Source organism: Kogia breviceps, chromosome 1, assembly GCF_026419965.1.
Source record: "Kogia breviceps isolate mKogBre1 chromosome 1, mKogBre1 haplotype 1, whole genome shotgun sequence".
Taxonomy (NCBI): Eukaryota; Metazoa; Chordata; class Mammalia; order Artiodactyla; family Physeteridae; genus Kogia; species Kogia breviceps.
In genome coordinates, this window is record NC_081310.1 from 1,141,169 (window position 1) to 1,167,946 (window position 26,778).

At 62.1% G+C, this 26,778-nt stretch overlaps 1 protein-coding gene and 1 long non-coding RNA gene across 6 annotated transcripts; one reads left to right on the plus strand and one right to left on the minus strand.

Moving 5' to 3' along the window:
• Positions 1–1,408: 1,408 nt before the first annotated feature.
• LOC136793643 (uncharacterized) lies at positions 1,409–6,106 on the minus strand. The gene is made up of 2 exons (XR_010839264.1): positions 6,020–6,106; positions 1,409–1,730 (listed from the first exon to the last, which is right to left on the minus strand). It is a non-coding gene; the product is annotated as an uncharacterized lncRNA (long non-coding RNA).
• CSRP1 (cysteine and glycine rich protein 1) lies at positions 5,405–25,534 on the plus strand. 5 transcript variants are annotated; one of them, XM_067027208.1, is made up of 6 exons: positions 5,405–5,497; positions 15,438–15,552; positions 20,971–21,139; positions 21,942–22,071; positions 23,973–24,066; positions 24,513–25,534. In XM_067027208.1, the coding sequence occupies exons 2-6, from the start codon at positions 15,441–15,443 to the stop codon at positions 24,587–24,589; spliced, it is 582 nt and encodes a 193-aa protein (XP_066883309.1). In that variant the 5' UTR covers positions 5,405–5,497; positions 15,438–15,440; the 3' UTR covers positions 24,590–25,534. The 5 variants fall into 5 exon arrangements, with proteins under 5 accessions (XP_066883309.1, XP_066883317.1, XP_066883330.1 ...); XM_067027216.1 differs by lacking the exon at positions 5,405–5,497 and adding an exon at positions 6,661–7,147; XM_067027229.1 differs by lacking the exon at positions 5,405–5,497 and adding an exon at positions 8,271–8,421.
• The last annotated feature ends 1,244 nt before the right edge of the window (positions 25,535–26,778 follow it).

Below are 26,778 nucleotides of genomic sequence, written 5' to 3' on the forward strand. Positions count from 1 at the left end.
AGGCGCGTGTGAGCTACAAAGGAGACCGAGCCACAGCCCTGCCCTCTGCGGCCGTCCTATAAAGAGTAAACTCTGTCTCTTGAGCTCATCTTTGGACTGTCGTCCAGCCCTCTCTTCTGTCTCGGGCTCTCATTTCATACGATTGACCCTGATGGGCCAGAGGCGTCAAAGGTCTTGCCTAAAGCCTGGTTATTTTCAGTCTACTCACTGCACACACCTCTGCTGTCTGGCCCTCGGCAGGAGCACAGGGGGCGGGTCAGGAGCAGAGGAGGCTGGGTGGAGGCAGCAGGTCTGCCAGGGAGATTCCCCGGCCACACTCCTCCCGGAGCTGCCAGGCCCCGGGCCCTCCATTCCCCCGTCTCCCGGTGCCTCCTGTCTCCCTGCCCACAGCGGCCTGCTGTGGACCCAGGCTGCTGAGAGGGAAGTGGCCTCACAGGACCATCGGGCCGGGGCGGGGAAGGGGAAGTGGTGGATTTAACTGAAATTTATCCAGCCGGTTTCACAACAGCCAGAGGACGCAGCCCCACCTCCCCTGAGGAATTTCTGAATCACCTTCCAAGCTCCCCGGAACATTGCTTGTGGTTCACAGTGTAAAGGGCAGCTTGAAGATGGGAACACATTCCCCGGTTGGAGCCCCCATAGTACCCTTGCTCCTCTCCAGGTGGATTCCCCCCTTTCCTCCTTCCAAGCATTTTATCCTCCTGACCTTTACACATGGACTTTCCTGCCCTTTCTCTTTTTTTTTTTTTTTTTTTTTTTTGCGGTATGCGGGCCTCTCACTGCTGTGGCCTCTCCCGTTGTGGAGCACAGGCTCCGGACGCGCAGGCTCAGCAGCCATGGCTCACGGGCTTAGTTGCTCCGCGGCACGTGGGATCTTCCCGGACCAGGGCACGAACCCGTGTCTCCTGCATCGGCAGGCGGACTCTCAACCACTGCGCCACCAGGGAAGCCCACCCTTTCTCTTATCTTTGGCCATCAGGCTCATTTCTCCTGCAAACCCCGAGAGGCTCCGGGACTCCTCCTCAGGAAACACGAAGACAGGGACTGAGGGTCCTGGTCGGGAATGCGGGGCCACCCCTCAGTCCCCGGTCACAGCCTCAGCACTGCAGAGCCAGATCTGATCCAGGCAGATCCAGCGAGATCCAGGCAGATCCAGGGAGATCTCCCAGAGGATCCAGGCAGATCCCCTGGGAGATCAAGCCTGGGAAGAGCCTTAGAGCCACCCCAGGCCCCCTGCTGGGCTTGTCACAGTCCAGGGTCCACAGAGGCTGGCAGGACACCCTTTCCAAGAACCTCTGTTTCTCTTATTGTGAATAATTTTCAACATTATCTTTTTTTTTTTTTTTTTTTTTTTTGCCTCTCCCTTTTCTCTCTCTCTCTCTTTTTAAAAATAGATGCTGGCAACATGTGATTTTATTCATTTATTTATTTATGGCTGCGCTGGGTCTTCGTCTCTGTGCGGGGACTTTCTCTAGTTGCGGTGAGCTGGGGACACTCTTCATCGCGGTGCGCGGGCCTCTCACTGTCGCGGCCTCTCTTGTTGCGGAGCACAGGCTCCGGACGCGCAGGCGCAGCGGCCACGGCTCACGGGCCCAGACGCTCCGCGGCACGTGGGATCCTCCCGGACCGGGGCTCGAACCCGCGTCCCCCGCATCGGCAGGCGGACTCTCAACAACTGTGCCACCAGGGAAGCCCCAACCTTATCTTTTTATTAAAACAAACACAGTCATCTGTGAAGGAGAACGCAAAATTTAAACAAACTTTTATCATAAAACCAAAGACTTCAGAGCCCTGGGAGCGACTGATGCCACCAACGCCCTGAGCGCCGGGAGCAGCGCGTCCCCTCCCTGCTGGCGGGGGCCCCTCCGTGGGAAGCTTTGAGAGTGGCTCCCAGGCCTCACTTCATGCACGAGGAACACCGGGGTCTGGGTCACAGTCCCACGGTCGCCGAGCTCGTTACTGCCCGGTGGTCACCTACGTGCAAAAGAGGTGACAATAGTCCTACAACCTTCAGCCACTGGGGAGAGTAAGGGGAGCTGCTGGGAAGGCCTAACGGGTGGCTGGCGCTCGGCAGCTATTTGCTAGTATTGGTATCATTTACTCTCAGTCTTACTGGGATGTAAGAGACGCACAGCACTGCAGCATAAGTTTCAGGTGTGCAGCATATGACGTGACTGACATACACCATTATCAGGATAGATTCAGTGACCATCCATCATCTCGTATAGCGAGAATATTAAAGAAACAGAAAAGCTCTTCTCCTTGTGATGAGAACTCTTAGGATTTACTCCCTTGACAGGTTTCCTATATAACGGACAGCAGTGTTCTTTACCATGTTGTCATTACATCCCCAGTACTTATCATCCTATACTGCAAGTTTGTACCCTTTGGCTGCCTTTATCCAGTTCCCCTCCCGCCACCCCCTGACTCTGGTAGCCACAAATCTGATCTCTTTATCAGTTTTTTGGGTCGTTTTGTGAATCACGATCGACGACCGCACTGTGTTAGCTCCTGGTGCGCAACACAGTGACTCGATATTTCTGCGCACCTCAAAATCCTCCCCATGATCTGTCGGGCTGTCACGGATATTATCTATTTGTTCGGCCACGCCGTGCGGCGCGCGGGATCTTAGTTGCCCAGCCAGGGAGCGAACCGGGCCCTCGGCATCGAGCGTGTGGGGCCCTAAGCACCGGACGGCCAGGGAATTCCCCGTATTATTATTTTAAATGCTTGATGACGGAGCTGAGACTCACAGTACAAATTCAGCGCCGGTTCCTTCAGAGTGTCGCGGCCCTGGTGGCCCAAGGGCCGTGCTCTTCCTTGGGGTCCGCGGTCTCAGGCTGTGAAACAGCTGTGACCGCCCCCAGGCACACGTGTGGACAACGTCTTTCCTCCTCGACCCTCAGGCCCCCTGCGCGCCCGGGCAGCTCCCGGCAGAACCGCAGCCCTGCAAGCTCTCACCTTCTCCGGGGAAACTTCCTGACCCCGCGCTCCCCCCGGAGAAGAATAGAGCATATGCAGGGCGATCACGTGGCCTGGTTTGCCTGGGACGGTCCTGCTGCCCCAGTGTCGTGTGCAGCCTCCCAGGAGGCAGGGCTCAGGACACAGCCACCGGTTTATGAGGTGCTCCGAGAGCCTCCGGGAGAATCCAGGCGTGACTGCCTTTTCCTGGACCTTTTCCCGAAGGACGTGTCACGGCACAGGTTGGCCGTCCTCACGGGGGAAATCCATCAGCAGCCCCGTCGCCCAGACAGGACAAACCCAGACCAAAGAAGGAGAGGCAGGAGTGTGCCTGTTTGTAAAATCCTGGGCAAGGCTCCAAAGCTCCTCTCTCCGGGACCCGGGGAACTGAAGGGAGCCGGGATAATCCCGCGAGACCGCCACCTCTGGACAGCGAAGCCATGGCCTCTGACGCGGATGTCGTTGCGCAACGTAACGGGCCTGTGGGTTCATCGCTCGCGCGGTGCACGGGTGACCGGGAATTCTCCCCGGTTACGCTCTTACAGCTTGGCTGGGTCAGATGAGAACGGCCACCCGATCTGCAAGAAATCCTGGTCGCTGCTCCCAATCTTGGGGGACCCTGTTCGTATGGAGGGCCCGGCCCAAGGAAAGATGTTCCTTAGCGTAGAAAGTAAGAAAAGCCTAGATAAATATAATACTCCATTTTCTGGATTGTGAGACGCTTGACTTTACTCCTGGAAGAGCTGATTCAGCCACCTGGGGCTTTTTTTTTTTTTTAATTTTTGCGGTACGCGGGCCTCTCACTGTTGTGGCCTCTCCCGTTGCGGAGCACAGGCTCCGGACGCGCAGGCCTAGCGGCCATGGCTCACGGGCTCAGTTGCTCCGCGGCATGTGGGATCTTCCCGGACCAGGGCACGAACCCATGTCTCCTGCATCGGCAGGCGGATTCTCAACCACTGCGCCACCAGGGAAGCCCCTACCTGGGGCTTTAAATGAAGCCTGTGAGGGTTTGAGGCCTTGATGCCTGTCCAGCCTGGAAGACTTGGCAGCTGCATCTGTGGGTGACCCGGGGGAGGGGCGACCAGCTGCCCAGCAGACCTGCCCCCAGTTCCCTGCCTTGGGCAGGGGGCTTCCTTCTCACAGAGACGCTGGAGCCCAAGAGAGCAGCAGAGAGTGACACACAGACAGGCGCACGGCGGACACAATCGCAGCGAAAGGGACACCCAGCATCTGCGCAGGCCCTGCTCCGTAGGCGTCTGCATTCAGTGCAAATGGGGTAATTCAACCTGCAGGGATGACAGGGAGTTTCCTTTTGACTTAGAAATGCAGTCAACAAGCTACAAAAACTGCAATCGAGAAGAAAGTGCTTTGTCTCCGGAGGCTCTCCCAGTCCCGGGAACACCAGTGTCTCAGATCTTCAGGATCCTCCGAGTCCAGATCCACAAGGCCCAAAGGGCAGTGCGCCTTGGTTGGGGGGGGCAGGACCGTGGGGGAAGAGGATGGCACCTTCCTTTAAAGCCCAGCTCTCTCTGCTCTCCACCGGGCCCTCCTGGCCAAGGGCCCCCGGGAGCTCCTTCTCTCTCTAGAGCACTGGGTTTCTGAGCTGTACCGATCTGCGTCCAGGAAAGAGGTGTGAGCCTCTCCGCCCTCTGAGATGCCGGCAGCGGGCTTGCAGGAAGGGCTGGGAGGTGGCGAGGGCAGCCCACCCACCCGCAGCTGCCCCTGGGCAGCTTGGCGAGGCCCAGATAAAAGCCCAGCTGAAGCACCCACTCCTCAGAGCTGCTGTTTGGGGGTCGGAGGGGGGCTCCTTCTTTGGATAGCAGGGGAGATTGGGGAAAGCTGAAGGGACAGAGCTGTTTCGGGGGGGGGTTACATTCATTGAAGGGCACTGCTGAAGGCTTACTAGGCCTATACAATGTGTTCCCCCCGCCTCCCCCCACCAAAAAAAACCCTCTTCCCTCTGGATTATACCCCTTTCACAGATGCAGACGGAACCTGAGGCCTAGGGGCGGGGACCAGCTAGTACACGGAAGGGGCGGGCTCAGAGCTTGGCCTGTCTTACCCGGCGCCCCACGTGACACCTGCCACCAGGACACCAAGCGCGAGACCACCTCCCGCCCCCCCCACTTTCTCTTGTGGCACAAGTTTATCAGGAGTCTTATCTCTTGCATCGCGTGTGTCTCCACCCTCGTATTAGGCTGCCGGGAAGCCCTGAGAAGTTCCGGGCACGTGTGAGCCGCTGCCTCCTCCGCGGCGGGGCGCACAGGGGCTCCCCAGGGCGCAGCCGGGACGCCTCGGGCCTGGGGGCCGCGCTGCGGCACTGCGCCGTGACATCAGCGCCGGTGCGGTGACATCGGCGCCGGTGTGGTGCAGTGTGCAAAGCCCACTGGTTGGCGTGGCCCGGACACGCCCTCCCCGAGCGGAACAAAACGCCGCGCGGGCCGGGCGCGCCCAGCCCCGCTCCCGGAGCGCCGCCGTACCGCTCGCTCGCCCGCCCGCCGTCCGCCCGCCGCCGCGCGCGCGCAGCCGCCGCCAGGTGAGTGCGCCCCGGGCCCGCCGCGCGCAGGCCGCCCCCGGCCTTCCGGCCCGCCGCCGCCCGGGAAGCTGCGAGGAGGGTCGCGAGGCAAAGGGGCGGCCGGGGCCGGCGCGGGCCGCGGAGCGGGGAGAAGCGGCGGCGGTTGGTTCGCTTTCCAGGAGGCGCGGGACTGCTCCCCGCCCCGGGCTCCCGGGACACAAAGGGCCCCCACGTGCCCCTGACCCGGGACGGCCAGTCTCCCCACCACCTGCAGGTCCCGCGGCCGGACAATCGGCGATTCTGCGCGCGCACTGAGCTCATTGTACAGCTGGGGGTGAGGGCGGCCGTGCCACCCCCCGCCTGCCCCCTGGACAGCGTGCCGCGGGCAGGGTGGGGGAACATCTAGGTTCAGGGCCCGCCTGGGGCAGCTGTGCCCCGAGCCCAGGTGTGAGTTTCACCCTTAGGAAAGGACCAGATGGCAGCCGTCCCCGGTCACCTCCCCTCCCCCCGCCACGTTCACACACACACCCCCCTGCCCCTTGCCTTGGCGCTGCGTGGGGACCATCACCCGAGCCTGAAAGAAGCCACAGTGTTTGGTGGCCTCAGTCCCTGAAGCCCGGGGAGCAGGAAGGGGCTGCTACCAGCACACTTGAAGCAAGCTGCAGTATGTTACCCACCAAGCCACCTGGAGGCAGGCGCCGTGTGTGCTCTCACAGGCCGCAGAATATTCTGCAAACGCCTGTCCCATTTGCTGTGCTCTAATCAAGACCTGGGTCTAGGCGGGAGGGTGCACGGGCTCTGGCCACCACCCCTGCTCCTGGGCGTGGATGGATGGCAGCCCCTGCCAGCTGAGAGGGCTTCACCTGGGGATCCTGTCCCAGGGGCTCCGGGAGGTCCAGTGGGCTCTCGTGCGAAGTGCGCCCCTGACTGACCCTGAATTGACTACTCAGGGGACCTCGCTTTTCATGCTCAGCTTCTTTGGGGACTGGTGCGGGCGGGGAGGGCATGACACAGGCCCGGAGCCCAGAGGGGCCAACTCCTGTCTCGTCCCTGGGCCTCGCCCCAGCCTTTCCCCTGCCCGCGCCCCCCGCCCCCCCCGGAAGCGGAGGCGGCTGGAGGAGCTGGCCGCCCCTCCCCCCCGTCAGCTCAGGGTGCAGGCTGGGGGTCTCTCCCGGTGGGATTGGGGACCGGGTGTTGTGCCCCAGCTGCTCTCTTGCAGCCTCCTGTTGCTCAGGGTGGGCTCGGGCTCTTTCCAGAGAGACCATCCTTGCGGCTGGATCCGGCCCTGTACTGCCCTCAGCCTCCCAGGGAATGGCCCGGTCCCGCGGGGAGGAAATCCGGGCGGGGGACAGGCAGGCGAGGAAGGAAGTTTACCCTGCAGAGGGTGTGCTGTGGGCCGGGGAGGGGGAGGGGCCGCACTGCCACTCTGGAGGGTCCGCGGGGGTGAGGGACGCAGAGGGAGACTGAAGAGCGGGCCCGCCACCTCTGCTGCGGCGCCGCTAATAAAACGTGCAGCAGCGCAGCGGGGCCACGGCCTTTGCCCGGAGGCCGTCCCAGCCCCTGCCTTCCCGGCCCAGGTGTTCCCTTTTCTCAAGGCAAACATTTGCCTGCTGGCGAGCTGGCGAGTCCCCCCTGGCCGGGAGAGCAGCGTCGGCACTCGGTTGGCGAGCGGTAAATATCTGGTGAACGAGGCGGGCAGGAGCGGGCGGCTGGACACGTGTGAACCTTGCACACGGGGGCTCTGGTGCTCGCCGGTGCCCCTGGGAGTGGGCTTGAGGCCCGGCTCAGGGAGGAGAGGGACGGTTTCTATTTACTCTGGGTCTCCTGGTGGGAAGGCAAACTGGGAAGGCTTTTTTGAGAGGCTGCTGGAATTTAGATATTTCTGTGAGCTGGCTTATTGTGAAAAGTTGGCTTGAAGAGGACAGAGGAATCTCCTGCATTAAACATTTTGAGGTGCTGGTGAGAATAAAGGGCACCAGTTGCCACCACTCGGGCGTTGTGGCAAGTAAGAGCTGGACAGCCAGCGTCAGAGCTGGCCCTTCCCGGAGAGAGCGGGAGGCAGGTGTCTGGACTTGTTGCTCCCCAGGGAGCGGCCTGCATCGTCCACGTGTGTGTTATCTGGGGCAGCCTGTGAGGTGGGGAGGACGCTCCCCATTCCACCGACAAGACACTGAGCCTCAGAGGTGAAGAGTGACTTGCTGGGGCTCGCAGCTGCCATTCAGACCCAGGCAGGCTCCTCGCAGACCCACGCCCGGTCACTTGCGTTACAAAGAGCTTTACGGCGGCTCATTAACTACTTAAGGAAGTTGTGGCTTCGCCTCGCCAATGTGGATGGAGTCCCGATAGAACTCACAGCCTCTAGGCCTTCCCTCTGCGGCACGGATGGGGAGGAGGGGGGGGCCCTTCTGCAGGTCGGGGCCTGGGTCCCAGGTGATACGCTTTCACCAGGTCTGATGCGTGTTTGAATTTTGGTGCCAGGTTTGCAGGAAAGAAAGGAAGCCTGGGAAAGAGGCTGCTTGAGGAAAAGACACACACACACGCACGCACACACGCGCGCACGCGCGCGCAGAGTGGAGCCGGGGGTGAGGCCCGGGAGGCGCTGGGTGCCCGCAGGAGCAGCTTTGCTGCGGTTTCCAGTGGGCAGGAATTTCTGTGGTGGTGATGGGGCCACGCTACGCAGCTACCCAGGAATTTGTCTGACGTCAACACTGAGTGATTGCCATGTATGGTAAGGAGCGTAAACACCGAGGCAGCTAGCATTTCCACCTCTTCCCAGGGGCCGGGAGGCACTGATTCCTGCAGAGACAGTGGATCAGAGGCTCAGCCTCCGCCCGACCCACCCACCCGGCAAGCACACTGTCCTCTGCGGTGCTCCGGGCTGTCTCTACGGGAACCGCGGGGCAGGGGCCTCCGAGACGTCAGCTGCGAACAACCTGTTTTATAAGGTCTAAGGGCTCATGAGTTTTGTTTTTGCTTTTTAGAAATTAATCCAGGAAAATTGTTCAGACCTTTCCAGCATGGGTAACCAATTGTTACTAAGGTGACATCGTTCCAGATAAAAGCAAAGAAACTTATCTGTCGGTTAGTCTGTGAGACCTTGTTATGATATAGGACTTCCTGTGACAGTTTGGAAAATACTTAAAATGAATTCTAGACACCCATTTCTACCTCGGTTGACCTTTGGACTTCTGAACCCCGGGGGTGGAGCGCTCTGTTATACGAGGCGCTGGGGGGCAGGCACCACCCCAGCCCACTGCCCCACAAGGGCCTCGGGGGGGCCTGGACTTGAAAAGACAGAACTCAGAGAGGGAGGGGAGAGAGGGAGCCAGGGTGACAGTCGAGTTTTGGGAACCGTGGCGTCTGGAGGCATCGCAGCGCAGCGGTGCCGGCCGGCTTCTCCCAGAGGCTGAGTCACGTGCAGGGTACCCAAGGGATCCCGTGAAGCTGAGGCCGGGCTCGTACCGCATGTTGGCCCTTCGCCCCCCCCCCCCAGCCGTGACCGTTCCTTTCAAGGCAGGACGGTTTGCCGGGCTCTCAGATGACACCTCTAAGACCTGGGCTCTGAACCCTGAGCGGCGGGGTGCCCCCGACCCCCGCCTTGGCTGGCCTCCTGAGGTGGGTGCGGGGAGGAAGGGGCTGAGCAGCGAGCTGGAAAGGGTGACAGCTCCCCTGTGTACCTGGCTGGATACCACACAGCCAGGTGATTCTAAGTAGGTGGACACCTGATAGGTCTCTACCAGACCGCATGGGTGGGGACCTCAACTCTGTGCCCAGAAGCCACCCTTTGGCCCTCGGGAGCAAGAGGTTTCGGAACGGGAGAGGTGAGGGTTTTCCACTGGAGAGATAAAGACACGGCGTGGACCGTCGAGTCAAAGCATTGATCTGAGGAGATGAGGCCTTGCCTCGGACGCTGGCAGCCAGCGGTTAGGGGTGGAGCACCTCTGAGACGGCTTCTGACACTTGAAACCTGACCACACCGAGGGCATCACCTCAGCCCGACTTGCAAAAGATGTGGGGTGAACGTGGGAGCCTTGCCCCGCCCCGCGAGCCCCGTCTTGGGTCTCTGCCCTCAAGACAGAGGATCTGATGAGACCCCCGCACGAGGAGGAGGGGGCAGCAGACTGAGACGGTCGCCGTCAGAAGAGTTCAGTCCTGGGCTTCTAGCTTCCGAGCGGCCCCGGATCCTGACGTTTCCGGGCAATAGCTTCCCAGGTATTTCCGGCCATCCAGCAGAAAACGGAAGCCTGGTGCTCTGTCGAGATTGTCGACGTGTGAAGTGGGGCGAACCGGAACCCTCTGGAGGAACCCACCGCAAACCCAGAGTGGCTGATGTGACCACAGGGACGGCAAAGCTTCCCGGTCACCCAGAGCAGAGGAGGAAAGAGTTGATGTTAAGACAAGTCTCTGCTTGCATCTGGGGCGGGGGGCGATTACACCCCAAGGAAGGGCGGGGCCCTCGTCCCTAAGACAGGGGTTCCAGGGCCCTGTGTGGCTTTTGCTGCCTCTCGGGCCTTGTTCCCCCCAGACGTGGCCTGGCTGGGGAGGAGAGCGGACACCCGGCCGTCACTTCGTCGTGTCTTTCCTGGTCCTCAGAGCCACAGCTTCAGGAGGCAGCGCAGGGTCCCCTTTCCAGACTCAAAACCACATCAGAGCTCAGACAGGAAAGTAACTGGATCGTTCAGCCGGGAAGGCACGAACCCAGGCCCTTTTTCCTGACCTCTGAACGGAGCCGCGTGAGCTCCGACCCAGGGAACATCTCTCCTCCCCGTCGGCCGCAGGGCCTCTGTCCTCAGGACTGAGGAGGCAGCTGAAGCAGCCGGGCGTCCCTGTAGGAACTCCAGAAGGCCTGAGAAACAGTTTCCTTTTAAGGCGGTTGGGCCTCCTGTCCGCGGCGTCTGGCTGATGAGAAGACGGGGCTGGTGGGAAGGAGGGGCTGGAGCGGGAGCCCCCCCCCCACCGTGGGAAGGAGGCGGCCGGGCCCCCCCAGCTGAGACTCCCCCCGCCCACCCGTAGATCCCTTCGAGGGGTCCTCACGTGGGCGGGGGGAGGGGAACCTGTCCACGGGGCTGCCCGGGACCCTCCTGGCAGCGGACACGGTCACCGCGCTTCTCCCCAGGGCGCCGGGCCCTGTCCCTTCTCTGGGCTCCTGAAGGGGACCCCCACCAAGTGGCCCGGCTGAGGAGAGGCCCGGCCGGGAGGCGCCCCAGGCAGATCTGCCATCCCGCCCCGCCCCTGGTTCCCGTGGGCCCTGCTGGACGTGGGCCCGTGACCCGGAGCCGCGGAGAACAAGGGCGGCCTGTTGGGTATGTGCGTCTCCCCGAGGGAGAAGGGCTTTTGTGTCGGGGACAAAACACTGCTGGGAATGGCTCCCCGCCACGTGGTAGGGGAAGCCTCCTCCCTTGGGGGTGTCCTAGGGGCTGGAGGACGCCCCCTGTGGGTTCACGGGGTGGAAAGCAAGGTGAGGAAGGAGCCCGGGCGTCCTGGACGCCCCCGAGGGCAGCCCCCCGGAATACGATGGCACCAGCACAGTGACTGGGTGGCTGGACCCGGCTGGGTCCCAGCTCTGCTTCCTACAGCCCGGCGGCCGCAGCCCCGTGTCTTCACCTGTGTCGCGGGCATGTCCCCGGCCCCGGGTCGCCAGGAGAAGTGGATGGTGTTTGCAGACCGCCCGGCGCACAGTAGGTCAGCAGACTCAGGGCAGGCTGTGTGCCGGGGGCCGCGGGCAGGGGTTTGGGGGTCGCATCTAGTCACCTCGTCAGAGAAGTCGCGTGGCTCCGAACGTGAACCAGAACCTCCCCCAGGGCTCCCCTCCCAGTGGCCGTCCCCGCCCCGCCCCGCAGGGACTGGAGTCGCCAGGTGGCTCAGGGGTCTGGGCTCTGCCCTGAGCACCTCCCTGGGGTCACTTGGTGGAGAGGTGGGCGCCTGAGTCGAACGGGGCTCTGCAGCGAGGGCGGGTGGGGCACGGTTAGGCAGGCAGAACCCACCTTGCTTCTCCCGCCCGGCCGTCCTCCGTGGTGTGCAGCGCCCAGCTCTGGCTCAGCCGGGCAGGGGGGCGAGAGGACTGGCGGGGCCAGGGCCGCGGCGGCTGGGGATGGGGCTGGCCCTGGGGACCCAGGAGCTCGGGCCTCGTGGGTTATTTGAGGAGGCAGAGCGGGGCCTCGTGCAGTTAGAGAAATCCTGTCCTCTGGGGATGCGGGGTGTGCGGACACCTGATGAGCTGTGGGCGGTGCGGAGCCCGGAGGGGAGGGCTGGCCCGTGCACTTCGGCACGTGGAAGGTGGAAGGCCCGTCCAGACCCACGTGGGTGTGGACGGTGGGCCTCCACCCTGCCCGGAGGGCTTCCACGTGCCTGGCCTCAGGCTGGGGCAGTTAAATCACCAACCCTGAGCGTGTGTGAGGGGCGGGCAGTGCTTCTTCGTTTGTTTAACTGGAGAATCGGGAGACTAGTCAGCATGACTTCTGGCCTCGATCTGTGGCTCAGAGATGCCGGGCAGCCCCCTTGCTGCTTTTCTCAGCTCTGCCCTCCCTGCTGCCAGCTTCGTCCTGGGACGGCCGCCCCCCCCCCTCCCCCGGGAACCACAGCTCCGGAGCCCGTTGCTCCCCCTCCGCACTCAGGGGAGGGGGCCTTGCTTCCAGGACGTTCTCTCTGAAGATCAGGATGTTTTCTTCTCCGGAGCCCCCAGAACCCCCTTCTGTCTCCTTGGCCTGAAATGCATAGCTGGCCCGTCCCCAAGCCGGTAACCTGGGCTGGTCAGCTTAGGTCCAGGCCGTGTGCCCTGGCTGAAAACCCGGGTGGTTCCCAAGGAGAAGGGGACGGGAGCGTGGTGCCCCCTCCAAGGGGGTCGTGGGCCAGCGGCGTGAAGGTGAGAGAGGGGAGAGGCCGGGAGAGGCGGGGATGTCAGGGCTCGGGGTGAGCAGGTCAAGGGGGCACAGAGCAGGTGCAGCTGAGAGCGGAGGAGAACTTCTCCCCGTTCTAGGGTTTGGGATGAGATTCCTCAGTGCTGGAGACAATGGTGGGGTGCCAGCAGCAAAAAACGGACAAGTCAGGAAAAAGAGCACGTTAGAGAGAAAAGGTACTGAGTTCAGGTGGCTCGTGGTGCAATCGACGTGCTCATGGGCCATCCAGGCGGAGGTGCTCCCGTGGAACCCGGTGTACGAGCCTGGGCTCAGGGCAGAGGTCAAGGTCAGCGATGAATGGAAGTCCTTGGCAGGGGTGACCTCAGGTGCAGCGGGACCAAAGGAGGCTGCGGGGAGAGAGGGACCGGGGTGGGACCAGAGGAACGCCAGCTTTCGGGACGCGGGAGGACAGAGCAGAGGCAGCGAAGAGTGATGGGCTGTTCCACCCCGACAAAGCCTCGCTGCGGATCCCCTCCGTCCCGATGATACTCCAGCCTGGGCCCTCGGAAGCTGGCGTCACCAACACCCCTCCGCCACGTGGAGCCTGCTCTCATCCTGCACATGCCCACTGGGCGTTGTGAGGGCCTCGGGCTCTGCAGAGGTGGAGGGCATGGACCAGCTGTGGCTCTCGGTGTTAGGGGAGCCGATTTATTGAACACCCGTAGAACACCTGTGTGCCAGGTGCACACACCTGTACAAACACGTGTGTGCAGGGGACTTGGTAGTGAACCTCGACTGGACCTGCTTCTTGAGCGGAGGCCTGTGTCCACTGTCCGGGGGGGAAAGAAATTTTCCTCCACCGTTCTAGCTTCTTCTGACTGGAAAAAAATTAAATTGACGCGAGACAGACGAACAGGAGAGGAGAAAATTAAAGTTCAAGAACATGTCTACATGGGAGAGACCCAGAAAAACTGAGTAACTCCCCACCGTGGCTGAAACCCTCACCTTAAATACCGTCTTCAACTAAAGACAAGCGAGGAAGTTGGGGGTAGTGGTTTGGGACCTCAAAGGGGAAGAAGGCAGTTTACCTGGAGATGGAAAAGCAAATGCTTGGCGAGCGAGTGTTTGCTGAGCCAGCAGACACGATGGGACAGAGTGGACTCTGGTCTCCAGGCCCCACCGGCTTCCCCACCACACCCGGCCCGTGTCCTTTGCAGAGATCTCTGGCGATAGCTCTGGCTGGGGAACAGGCCCTCTATCGAGATTCTTTTAGACAGCTGGGGCAAGGTCAAAGTTTCTTCCCGAGTCTCTTGGGCCTTGACTGTTTTCAGCTTGAAATAATCTGCGGGACAGGATGGCAAGTTTTGTCCCTACGCTGCATCAGATGGGAAGCTCCGGGCAGTGGAGGCCACGTCCCTCTGCCCGTGACCCCGACTCTAGCTGCCGGCACATGCCTGGTACCGAGAGGGTGGGCCCTGGACGCCCCATCCCTGTGCTTGGCGTTCCCGTGACGCACATCCCGGGGGGGGTTGCCTCTCCCCTGCCCACCCTCCATTTCCCAGCACCCTGAGCCCTACTCACCCCATCAGCCATCTTGTACCTGAAGTTGCCGGCGCCCCCCATAGAGCCCCCTCATCCCCGCCCCACGCACTTCTGTCCAAAGAGCTGGAAGGGTCGCCGTCCCCCGGCAGCCAGGCATCTGTTGCGAGTGGTTGAGAAGGGCCTTCCCTGATCTCGGGCTCTGCGGGCATCTGTGTCTGTGCCGCTGCGGCTCTGACCTGCAGTGTCGCCTCCCCTGTGCCTTGGATTCTTGCACTAATAATCGTCACCGCACACTCGGCACGCGCCAGGCACTGAGCCGTGCCTCTGACACGCCGTGTCTCACTGAATCCCCAGAAATGATCTATGAAGTAGCTTTTGCTTTTATCCCCGTTTTACAGACGTGGAAATCAAGGTTTAGAAAGACCAGCTCCCTCGTTCAAGGTACACACAGCCAGGGAGGGGCAGGGGCAGGACTGGACCAAACCCATGTGGCATCAGGACCGCAGCTCAGAACCAGTACCTAGAGCATCTCAGTGTTGTCCCAGGCCGCCTCCTTCGGACTCACCTGGGTGCTTGTTAAACATTCACGTTCTTGGACCTCATCCTCAGAGGTCATGATTCATCGGGTCAGAGCTGGCGCTGGAAAATCTGATTTTGCAGAAGCCCCCCACCTCCCCCCATTCGAATGGACTCTCAACTGTGCCCTGTGTGCCTGCCTCCTGCTTTAAAAAAGAATGGGTTTTTTTTTGTGAGCTATATACAAAAGAGCGTATAAAACCTACATGAGGGGCTTCCCTGGTGGCGCAGTGGTTGAGAATCCGCCTGCCGATGCGGGGGACGCGGGTTCGAGCCCCGGCCCGGGAGGATCCCACGTGCCGCGGAGCGGCTGGGCCCGTGAGCCGTGGCCGCTGAGCCTGCGCGTCCGGAGCCTGTGCTCCGCAACGGGAGAGGCTGCAGCAGTGAGAGGCCCGCATACGGCAAAAAACAACAGCAACAACAAAAAGCCCTACATGTGTAGTTCAGAGAATAATTACAGAGGAGCCTCTGTGTGATACCCACACATGGCTGGTGCCTTAGCAGCCCCCTGGGTGGCCCCCTTTTTCTCTCTGTAACAAATGTAAGACAGTGGTTTGGGATACTCATTCCCTTGCTTTTCCTTATAACTCTCCCACCCATGGGTCCCTCCCTTGACGATAGAGTTTTGCCTGCTTGCGGGCCTGACGCAGATCGTTTGTGTTTTATGAGTTCTAGCTTATCTGCCGCTTTTGCTCCAGATTCACGCGAGATGCAGCCGTGTGGACGCGAGACGGCTCGCTGTCACTGCTGTTGTGGCCTGTATCTCGTGCTTGGGTGTCTGCTTTAGAATGCCGGGCACAGGGCTGAAAACAGAGCCGTTGCTCAGCAATTACCTGTGGGCTCCGGGGTGGGAAGCCCCCAGGCTGCCGTTCATGGAGGGCTCGGCCCCGCCGGCTCCCGCCTCCGCCAGCTCCCGCCTCGGCCTCTGTCCCTGGCTTTTCTGTCGTGGGCCGTCTGTGCCTCCGTCTCCCCGGGGAATTAATTCCCGTCTCTGCGTCCACTTGCAGAAAATGCCGAACTGGGGAGGAGGCAAGAAGTGTGGGGTGTGCCAGAAGACGGTGTACTTCGCCGAGGAGGTTCAGTGCGAAGGCAGCAGCTTCCACAAATCCTGCTTCCTGTGCAGTGAGTACGCACCCCTCCCGGGCCCTGCTGTTGCCATGGGGACCGGAGGGGCCAGTCAACACCCCCGGGAACTGGCCCCAGGGGAGGTAAACAGCTTGACATTTGGCCGGCCCGCAGCTGGGCGGGGAAGCACTTCAGGGCCGCTTTGTTCCTCCGGAGCTGTTTTCTAAGGGGAGGGCAGAGCTGGCCCGAGCTGGAGGGGGGCAGAGGCGAGGCGCAGGGGCCGGGAAAACTTTCCGCTCTCTCTCTCTTCCTTCTCTCCCTGCCGCAATCCTGGCATTTAAGAGGGAGACACTTTTAGCCCAAAGTTTCATCCGTCTTTGGACCCAGGTTACCCCTTTGTACGTGGCAACAGAAATCACAGATGCAGAGGACAAACTAGTGGGGAGGGGGAGGGGGAGGGCAAGAGAGGGGAAGGGGATGAAGAGGTCCAAACTACGACGTATGAAATAAGTAAGCTACGGGGTTATATTGTACAGCACAGGGAACAGAGCCAGTATTTCATAGCAGCTATAAGCGAATAACTTTACAAGTGGTGAATCACTATGTTGTACGCTAGAAACTTATATCATAATACTGTATATCAGCTATATTTCAATTTACAAACATTTTTTCAAGGCAGCAGAGGTAGCAGCCTCACGGGGAAGCTGCGTCTGGGGAGGAGCTGGGCTCTCCCTCCCCTGCCCCTGCAGCCCGAGGCCTTTCCCCTCACTTCCCGGCCCGCCCGACAGTCGGGGGCAAGAGGGAGATGGGAGATGAGCGGGAGGGTCTTGGACATTGTCCCTACAGCGGGACCCAGACCCGCTGCGATCACAGCCAGGCAGTGGCCGCCATCCATCCGGGAGCTGCCGGGCGACGCAGGGGATGCGGAGGCCGCGGTGCTGCACTGGCCCCGGCCAGGCCGGGCAGCCTCCCCGGCCCAGGAAGTGGAGGATGGAGGGAGCCTCCCCGTCCTCCTCAGTGACGGGGTTCATCGCGACCGAGCCGAGGTTCTGGGTTAGAAGAAGAGGTGACCTGCGTTTTCCTTGAGCCCGGGCAGAGGGGGAGGCAGGGAATTGTGGGGTTAAGCTCTGGGTTTCCGAACCAGTAGGTCAGGGTTTGGATGTGAATTCTGTTTTTGTTCTCTGCGTGGTGATGGGTGGGTTACTCGGTTTCTCTCTGGTTGTGTTTTCTCCACGTTACAGGGGGGATAACAACACCTTCCTCATGGCGGCAGGGGGGTGGGGGGTGAGAATTAACAGCGAAAGGGCTCGGAAAACAAACAAAGCAGCTGGAGCAGTTGTGAGTGTTCAGTAAATGATAGCAGCTCCCCGGCACACACACACATACACACACACCACACACACATACACACCACGCACATACACACACACATACGTACCGCACACATATACACATGCCCCCCATGTACACACACAACCACACACACATGCTTACATACATATACACACCACACATACACATACCACCACCACACATACACACACATACACATGCCACACATACATCCACACATACATACACACTCACGTTACAGACACTACAACACACACATGCTCACACACATATACAACACATACCCCACACACATACCACACACAATACACACCACACACACCTCCCACATACATACACACCACACACACCCCACACACATATGCACACGCACACACACATATACACACACACCACACCACGCACACACACACCCCACACACATGCACACACACGTGCACACACACACACACACACACACACACGGCCCTGGGGGATCCCCAGCAAGATGGTGTGGCTCCAGGACCCCTCAACAGCGGCTGACACCTCAGCCTGTCTGGGAGGTCTGGGAACCAGCCCGGGCCCCCGGCTTCACACGAGCCGAGTCGGGAGAGCTCGGCTGCGTCTCTTCCAGGAGCTCATGGTCCAGACAGGCCAAGGGCCACCTGCTCCCTGGATGAGCCTCAGAGCCCACCTGCTGTGGGCGGAGCAGCCAGAAGCCCCACCCCACAAGCCCCACCCTCCGGCCGCCAGAGACTGACCCAGGGCTGCCCAAGGGCTGCGGGTGGCCGGCGAGCTTGGGTGGGGCCTTGGGTGGGGCCTTTGGTCTCCGGTGGGGAGGAGGCCGCCAACAGCAGCGACGTAATCAGCAGTTTTCGAGCTGTTTAGTTTTTTCAGAGGGAATAAGAGGGTTTGGCTCTGGCCAGGGAGAGGGTCCAGACTGCTGCCCCAAGGACCCCTCTCTGCCCTCAAATGTTGCTTTAATCACGGACTGAAACGGGCCAGCTGGGTGGGAGGGCTGCAGGCCTGCCTGTGGAGGAGCCGCTGGCCGGGAGGTCCAGGGAAGCCAGGAATGCGGGGGCGCGGGGGGGGGGGGGTACAGGAAGGAACGGGCAGGCCTGGGGCAGGGGTGGGGCGCAGAGGGCCAGAAACAGTTGTGGGAGGTCGGGCTGGGGAGCAGGGCGGGAGGGCTGCCGTAGGCCTACCAGCAGCTATAGGTCAGCCCCCTACGCCTCTGGGGTCTCCGGCTGCGGCGGAGCTGGAGGGTGTCCTCAGCCTGAGCGTCTGCACAACCTGCTGATTCTCGGGGCCTGGAACAGCACCGGCCGCGCAGCCGTGTTTACGAGTGGAAGGAGGTCCCTTCTCTTTCAGTGACGTGGGCCTAAGTGTCCAGCTGGAATCAGGAATGCAGAATCACCCTCAGAATCAGGGGCCCTTCGCTCCAGAGGCAGAGAAAGGACAGCAGGGTGTGGGCCTGGGTGGCATCAGGGACCTCAGCCCCTTGCTGGCCAGCCCGGTCCCCTGACCTTCCTGGTGCTCACCTCTGGTTCCTACTCAGGGTGGCATCCACGATCCCTTTCGTGGGGCCTGGGCTACGCAGGACCCTACCCAGGACGCTGCCCTAGACAGTCCGGGAGAGCAGCCTCCTCCCTGGGCCCGGCCCGCAGGGTACAGCCTGGTGGTCTGAGGAGGGCCCGCCAGTCCCCATCCGCAGGCAGGAGGGCTGGGCTCTGCAGGGATCTGCCCCGAGGCTGCTGCTTCTCCGAGCTGTAAGGGCTCCCACCTGGGGCGGGTCAGCCCTGTGGGAAAGCAGAGCAGGTCTGCCTCTCCCCGAGGTGGCAGCTGCTGGAGCTGGGCTGCTCCCCAGAAACAGGAGCACCGGGGCGCTCTCAGAGCCCTGCACGCCCGCAGCGTCAGCACCCCTCACCCGCGGGCTGTGGTCCCACGCCCGGCGCACCCGAAAGGGCTTCTGGGCTGGCAGGGAAGAATCCGGCCTGGAGGTCAGGCTGGGCTCTGGCCGGGCCCTGCTTCTGGATGGTTCTGTGAGCTGGAGCTTTTCTGTGGGCCTTCTCTGTCTTGGGGTGGGGTGAGGGCGCCCTGGCCTCTCACCTGGAGCTGCCTCTACCCTGTGACACCTGGAGTACATTTTCCCAGCAAATGCACACAACCAACCCGTAATTAGGTTTTTCTCTTTGTTTGGTTTTTGCTTAACGTGGTTTGGTAGAAATTGATTTAGGCCTTCCTTCAAAATTCCCCGTAATGGAGTTTCTGGAGGAGTCTACAGGTGCCCAGACTGGACCGGGGTGGAGGGCAGAGGCCAGGGCCTCTGGGAGGACAAGGCAGAGCGGAAGCCGGCAGCGAGGTCGGCGTGTCCCCCTATAGAAGCTGGGGCTCAGGCAGGGGCCCGCCTGGAGGGCTCAGTTGTAGACCCTGGAGTCTCCTCTGGGCTGAGCCCCTGGGTCTCCTGCTGGCAAGGTCGCTCTGAGGAGACCCCCGTTCCTCTCACTTTCTGCCTCCCCTCTGGGCTTGGAATTTCCAGGTCCGCTTGGGGCTCACAAGGGAAGCCATTCCAGGCCAACTTCCCACCCAAGAAGGAATGTTGGAGCCCCACCCCCTGCTGTTCCGGCTCCGTGCATCCGGGAGCCAAGCCCTAGGGAGGGGGTGGCAAGATCCATATTTGGGTCTCCTGAGTGCGGTAAGGACGTGGGGATCTCAGGGGAAGGACCAGAGGGTCCTTATTTAGTCTGAAATCTCCAACCTGAGCCCTGGGGGCCGAGAGCCGGCCTTTAAAGGCAAGGGGATGGCTGGGAATTCCCGGGCGGCCCAGTGGTTAGGCCTCGGCGCTTTGACTGCCAACGGCTCAGGTTCAGCGCCTGGTCAGGGAGCTAAGACCCCGTAAACCACGCAGCGGGTGGGGGTGGGGAAGAATCTGAAGGCAAGGGGATGGCAAGCTGACCAGAGCTGAGCGGAGCACCTCTTTGCAGGGAGGAGAGGCCGCCTCCTCCAGGGGTTCCCCCGGAACCCGTCTTCAGAAGCACGCGTTTGCGGGTGTGGTCCAGGTGGACACACTGAATCCCAAACGTGAGGACCTTCGTGGGCCCCAATTAGGATCATAGGACAAGACCTGAGGAGGGGGGGGTCAGGTCTCTTGAGAGGACTCGGGGCTTGGAAGCCAATGCTACTTGGAGGCCTGACCCCCCTCCTTGGGTTCCCACGGCACTAACTCTGTATCACACTGTAGGAGCAGCTGACGTTTATGATGACCTACTGTGCACAGGGTACGGTGCTGACTGCTCCCCGGGTGAGGGCTCATTTAATCCCTGCAGCCACCTTTGGGGGAGAGGCTGTCATCCGCATCTACCAGTGGTCACGTGGGCTGGGAAGGGGCGGCGAGAGAGACTGGGCTCTGGGCAGCTGGCTCTACGTGACCCCTGGGCCCCGAACTGTTTTACTCTGGGTCGCTGGGCACAGCCCTGCTCCGAGATCCACAGGAAGGTACAGGCGGCCCGCAGGCTTTCTGGTTTATCCCATTCCAGTCTCTTAGCCTTGGAGTCAGGAAATTCTTCCCAGCATCTGACCTCAGTCCCTCCGGTGGCAAAGCGACTCTGAGATCAGAAATTGCAGATCCCGCTGTCTGTCGTGCGGAGCGCAACCTCTATCTCACTTCAAAGCCCGCCGTGCCGCGCGCTTCATAAATACTGCCCTTCCCCTCTGGGAGCATCACCTCCCCGGCACCCCTGCCCCCAGGCCTGGGGGGGGGTCCCTTCTGGATCCCATCGCCTGAGGCAGGAAAGCCCCGCCCTTCTTCCTTCCTTTCTTTGTTTCCTCTTCTGTCGGGACACATGATCTCTCTGTCAAGGTCAGAGTGAAGGTCCAGCAGGCTTCCTGGGGCTTGGGGTCAGTCTAGACTCTTGGCTCCTGAACCCGGGGACTTCTGCAAGGAAGGCCCATGCGGTTCCTGGTGGGGGGCGGCTCGGCCGGCATCCTTAGACCCCCCTCGTCTCTTCTCCCAGCTCCCGGGCCATCCTGACCCCCCGTCACAGGCTCCTGAAAGATCGGGATATTACGTGTGCGGAGTCCCAGAGAGCTTCGGCTCTCGGTGCCCGCAGAGAACCAGCCCCCCGCACCCTCTCCCCTCTGCAGTGGTCTGCAAGAAGAATCTGGACAGCACTACCGTGGCCGTGCACGGTGAGGAGATTTACTGCAAATCCTGCTACGGCAAGAAGTACGGGCCCAAGGGCTACGGCTACGGGCAGGGCGCAGGCACGCTGAGCACCGACAAGGGGGAGTCCCTCGGCATCAAGCACGAGGAGTGAGTACAGCCCTGCCGCGTGTACAAGCACCTACTGTGTGTCAGGCCGCTCAGACGAGCGGGGCTCCGGCCGGGAATGTAGGCCAGGCTCTTCCCGATGCGGCGGAGCCGCAGCCCGTATTTTCATGGGCGTCAGAGCTGCGAGGGGCCCTAAGCATTCCTGGATCCCGTCTCTTCTTTCCACAGATGAGAAAACCCAGCCGGTCTCGGTGACTTGCTGGGGGCCCCTACAGCCAGTGAGTGTCCGAGCCGGACCAGCTTGCACCCCTGCTCACGGGGGCGCCAGTTCCCGTCCCCAGAATCACGGGGTGTCACTAGGTCCCCAGCACCCACTGACCACTGACCTTCTATGAGTGGAGGTGCTGGTGGTCAGCCCGCCAGCTCCTTGGCCCGGGGGGGGGCGGGGGGATGGACGGAAGTGACAGATGAGTTCCCACATTTCGGCCAAGGTCACTGCCCCAGTGGGGGTGATCGGTCAACAGATTTCTCTTGGGAAGGCCCTCGAGATCAGCGGGCCAAAGGAGTGGGGGCAGAGGAGGGCAATTCCCAGCAAATGAGGTGTTCTGTGACTCCAGTGTTTTCACTGGGGGGCCGAGTGAAGTCTGACGTGCCGGTGGGAGTAACGTCGTACCAGCCCTTGGTGTGTCCGTCTGCAAAGTGCGAGGTGACCCTACGGGCCCTGGCGGCCGCGGCCTTGTCACAGGCTGGGCCAGGTGGAGGCGGGGTGGTGCCCCCACGGTGCCAGACCCCCGCCCGTACTGCTGCCTGTACGTCACGTCACCGCACGTCCTTCCCCACGCAGGGGCCCCAGCCACAGGCCCACCACCAACCCCAACGCGGCCAAGTTTGCCCAGAAGATCGGCGGCTCCGAGCGCTGCCCGCGGTGCAGCCAGGCCGTCTACGCCGCCGAGAAGGTGATCGGTGCTGGGAAGGTAAGGCGGCTGCTGGGCCAGCGGGGTTGTGGGGCGCGGGCCGGCCAGGCACCTTCCTGAAGCGCGACCCCGGCCCTGCTCAGCCAGCCCGAGCCCTGAGCTGCAACACCCTCCCTCCGTTTCGAAGCCCGCTGTGAAGGGGGAACCTCTGTCCCCGTGGTCGCTTGGCCCCTGTGCCTTCCCGTCTCCAGGGGGCTGAATCCCTCCCCGATCGAGCGCAACAGCCTCAGCCCTGGTGGAACTGATTATTAAGCGCCTACCGGCACTTCCCAGGGAGCTGGCAATCTATGGGTGTCTCTAGAATCAGGGGCCGCAGACCTCTCCGGGTGCGTGGACACAAGCCCTGCAAAGAATATGCAAACTTTTGTGGGGTCCCGTCTCTCCCTGGGAAGACGATCCGTAGCATTCTTCAGATTTTCAAAAAGATTTATGATCCAGAAATGTGAAGAACCACTTGAAAATCCACATACATCCTGTTTCAGAGGATGTGGACTCAGAAACCCACCCATGGCCCCTCAGGGCAGAGCTTCCCAAGCTTCAGGCCTATCGCAGGCTCCTGGGAGGCAGTCTTTTCTAACTGCCTCACCTGCCCTTGGCCCTCAATATTCCGAGAGTTGCTGCCCAGGTCACCAAAGCACAGTGGGGTCCCCTCCCGCAGAGAGGCTGCGGGAAGGGGTCAGGATTTGCAGCCTGGGACCCGCAGCCGGGCACCGCTGAAGGGCATATTCAGGATGGGTGCCCGGAGGGGGTTTCTGGACCTTCGCACGAGGCTGGGCCAGGCTCACGCGGTCAGCTGTGCGGCCACGGGGCCTGGAGCCCGTCGGCAGCTTCTCTGGACCTGTGTCTCGGCCTCCGAGGCTTTTCAACCTCGAGGAGGGGCCGGGCGGGTGGACGGGGAACGCGCACGTAGGACAAGTCTAGACCCAGCACTGGTGCCTGCTGGGGGTCTGGGGGCGCCAGGGTCTGGAGCGTGCTCAGCGCCCCGGACTCCTCGGCCCCTCGAGCACCGGGCCGGAGGCAACATGCGCGGGTCTGGCCGTCAGGAAGCCGGGGGGCACGCAGTTTCCTTTCTCATCTCCACCCCAGGCACCGGCAGCTGTTCGAGGGAGTCTCTTTGCCCTTAAAAGGCCTCGTGTAGTCCCGTCTGCTGCTGCCGGCCCCCGGCTCTCCCGGTTCTGCAGAGCTGTCAGCCCGCTTGGCTCCGCTGCGGGCGCTGGCGGCTGATCCGGGTTTGGCAGGCTCCCGCCGGGCGTGCAGACCCAGGCCACCCTCCCCGGGGAGGCCATTGGCTGGGCTGCCTCTGAGCTCCTCGGAGAAGCACGAGGGGCTTCTGTGGCCCACAGGGAACGAGGCTCCTCGGCCTTGCCCTGCGGGCTCAGCGCAGCTCGTGGACCCTTTCTCCTTCCAGCGGCGCCGGGCGCCTCCTCTGGGCCAGTACCCTGCCCAGCTGCGCCACCCCTCCTGCCGCGGTGACGGCCTTTGGGCAAACCAGGCACCTGTTCTAGGACCCAGAGGCCTGGCGGATCACGAAAGCCTCCCCTGTGGCCAGGCTCCGTCTGTCTGGCCCTCGCATCCGGCCGCAAGGGCGGCAGCGGTCTCCCCGTGAGGCGTGAGGAGGTCGTGCACCTGGCGGCGATGCCAGGGCGGGCCCGGAGCCCTCGCCGGCCCCAGTGGCCCCGGGCTGGGCGGTCAGGGTGAGGCCGGGACGGCCGTGACCGTGGGGCCGGGAAGTGGCCGCCTTGGCTGGTCCCAGCCCCGCGTGCCGCGTGCCCACCTGGCGCTTTCTCCGGGAGGCGGGCCTGGGGCCGCTGGCGCGGCGGGCTGCTCGGGCCTGCTGAGTGCCTTCATCCCGGCTGGGGGGCGGCTGGGGGGCGGCACTCACCGCCTCCTTCCCGCCCCAGTCCTGGCATAGGTCCTGCTTCCGGTGCGCTAAGTGCGGCAAAGGCCTCGAGTCCACCACCCTGGCCGACAAGGATGGCGACATTTACTGCAAAGGTGGGTGGTCCCTCCCCCACGTCTCCCCTTCCTGGAGGTTTGGGGGGCGGAGGGCCGAAGGCCCTGCTCGATGCATACCCAGTCCGGGCCTCGGAGTCCGTCCCACAGCGTCTAGTGAGACCCTCTCCCGTTAGCCCGGGAGAGGAAGTGCCTTGGCCAGAGTCAGGGGCAGATCGGGGCAGCTGGGCAGAGCCTGGGCTCCAGGCTCCCGGCCCAGAGCTCTGGCAGCAGATGCTGCTTCCCCCGGGATGGCAGACGCAGGGGAACGGCCACCCCGTGGAGCCAGGCACCTCCCCGCTCTTGGAGTTGACGTGGCGGGGGCAGCGCTGGTGGGCTTCCCTGCTCCAGGGGCCGGGCCGGGCGCTGCGGTTGCAAATGCAGGATCTACGGTGGGAGGGCCGGGGGGGGGGGGGGGGCGTCCTCTCACCCCTCTGCTCTCTCTGCAGGATGCTATGCTAAGAACTTCGGGCCCAAGGGCTTCGGCTTTGGGCAGGGAGCTGGGGCTCTGGTCCACTCTGAGTGAGCCTGCCCGTCGCGCGTCCACGCCTGTGCTTCTCGTCACCACCCCTTCCTGGCAGCCCCACGACCTCCAGGATTCGTCCTCCCTTCAGCCCTGCACGCGTCACTAAGGACTTGAACTGGGGTGTCCGGCTCCCTCTGCCTCGGGCGTCTGCCGGCGGCCTCACCCCTGCACCTGGGACCTGCCGCCATCCCTAGCGGGAGGCCTTGGGTCGCGGGGTCTCCCCCTGGCCCTGCCCCACCCCGCAGACCCCTGTCCCCGGCCTCTTAGCTGCATGTCTGTCATCAGTGAAGCCCAGCGGGTGGGGAGCAGGACCGGGTGTGTGTGTGGGGGGGCTGTGCTTCTTGTCGGGGAGAGGGGCTCCCTGGGGTCCCCCAGAGCCGGCCTGGGGAGTCCCAGCTCGGGAGTTCCCGGGGGCCACGCAGGCAGGCGCACACCACCGCGGCCACCTGCCCCGCTCAGCCTGGCGCCTTTGAGACGGGGGGCAGGTGTCCCCCCACTCGGGCGGAGAGTGAGCCGGGCCTAAGGGCCTCGGAGTCAGGATGTGGTCTGGCCTCCCCAGGCTCGAGCTACCTGTGGGACGGGGGCCCTAATGAAACGCTCCAACATCGCTGCGCTGTCAGAGGCCCAAACCCGAGGGTGCATAACTCTGTCCCCAGCCCTGGGTCCTTAGCACGCCTGCCTGACCCTCAGATGTGGAGGGAGGTACACGCAGCCTGTCTTCACCTGGACACCCTTCCCTGCCCCCAGCCTTCTCCAGCGACCCCTCTCTGGCCACGCCACCCACCCCTTCCAGGCCCCCAGGTCCACGGCAAGAGGAGGGTGGGGAGGGGCCAGCCCCCGCTGCCCCCCAGGGACGGAGTGGGGCTGCCCTCTGGACCGTGGGCTGCATCCCCGGCTGTACTCGAGCTGATTCCGCACCCAGTCAATAAAGCTGTCAGAACAGAACTCTGGTGCCCTGTCCTGCTCTGGACCCCGTGGGGCCGGGAGGGGACTTGAAGGGAGTAACCGAAAGCTAGCAGGAGGTCTGCTGGAAACAGTGTCCGTTGTGACTGAACCCGCTGTCCTGGAGTGACCCCACCAGCCCAATCCTGCTGCCACATCTGGGGGTGGGGACTGTGTGGGCTTGGAATTTGAGGGACTCAGCAAGGCCCCCAAACTGTGCTGAGAGCTTTTCCCAGCTTGGAAAGTCACAGAGTGTGAGGGAAGCTCGCTCGGCCGGAGGCACGTGCATGTCAAATCCAGAAGGCTCACTTGCGCTCAGTAGTGCGGGGCCCGGAGTCTGAGATCAGGTCCCAGATCGCTGTTCTGGGGCAGGGCCTGCTGCCCGGCTCACAGTTGGCCGTCTTCTCACTGTGCCCCCCCCTCCCCCGTGGCAGGGGGAGCAGGAGAGAGTTTCCAGGGGTCGCTCATCCCACGCGTGGGGGCTCCACCCTCCCGACCCGACCACCTCCCAGAAGACCCACCTCCAAATACCATTACCTTGGGATCAGGTTCCAACACATGAATATGAGGGGTGCGGAGGACAGCATCCAGCCAATAGCATTCTGTCCCCCAGGTTCAGGTCCTTTTTCACGTGCAAAATTCACTCACTGATGCAGCAGCGCAAAGTCTTAACTCTCCTTCCAGACACTTACAGTCTCACGCCGTGTCTGTACACTGGACGTGGGAGAAACCCCAGGTCTGAGGCGTCCTGAGGCAAATTCCTCTTCAGCTGTGAATCTGAAAAACATGTGTTCTCTGCTTCCAAGGTACAAAGGTGGGACACACAGAGGATAGACATTCCCGTTCCGATAGGGAGAAATAGGAAAGAAGAAAGGAGTGACAGAACCGAGTAATTCCGAAACCGAATGGGGCAAGTTCCACCAGACCACAGACCTTAAGACCAGTCCTCGGCCTCTGGACCCACCGTGGTGGGGCGACGCCTGGTGGCCCCCTCCCCGGAACCCTGGGGTGGGGGTGGCCCTCGCACTTTTTTTTTTTTTAATGGAAGTCTTTTTTAAAAAACGTTTTCAGTTCTTTTATTTATTTATTTTTAATTTTAAAAATTTATTTTTATGGCCGCGTTGGGTCTTTGTTGCTGCACGCGGGCTTTCTCTAGTTGCGGCGAGCGGGGGCTACTCTTCACTGCGGTGCGCGGGCTTCTCATTGCGGTGGCTTCTCTTGTTGCGGAGCACGGGCTCTAGGCGCGC

Excerpts from the sequence above, each read along its gene's own strand:
- CSRP1 (XM_067027208.1), top strand. The coding sequence starts at position 15,441 with ATGCCGAACTGGGGAGGAGGCAAGAAGTGTGGGGTGTGCCAGAAGACG. Across the intron at positions 22,072-23,972 it reads AGGTGATCGGTGCTGGGAAG|TCCTGGCATAGGTCCTGCTT; the intron begins GTAAGGCGGCTG and ends TTCCCGCCCCAG. Across the intron at positions 24,067-24,512 it reads TGGCGACATTTACTGCAAAG|GATGCTATGCTAAGAACTTC; the intron begins GTGGGTGGTCCC and ends CTCTCTCTGCAG.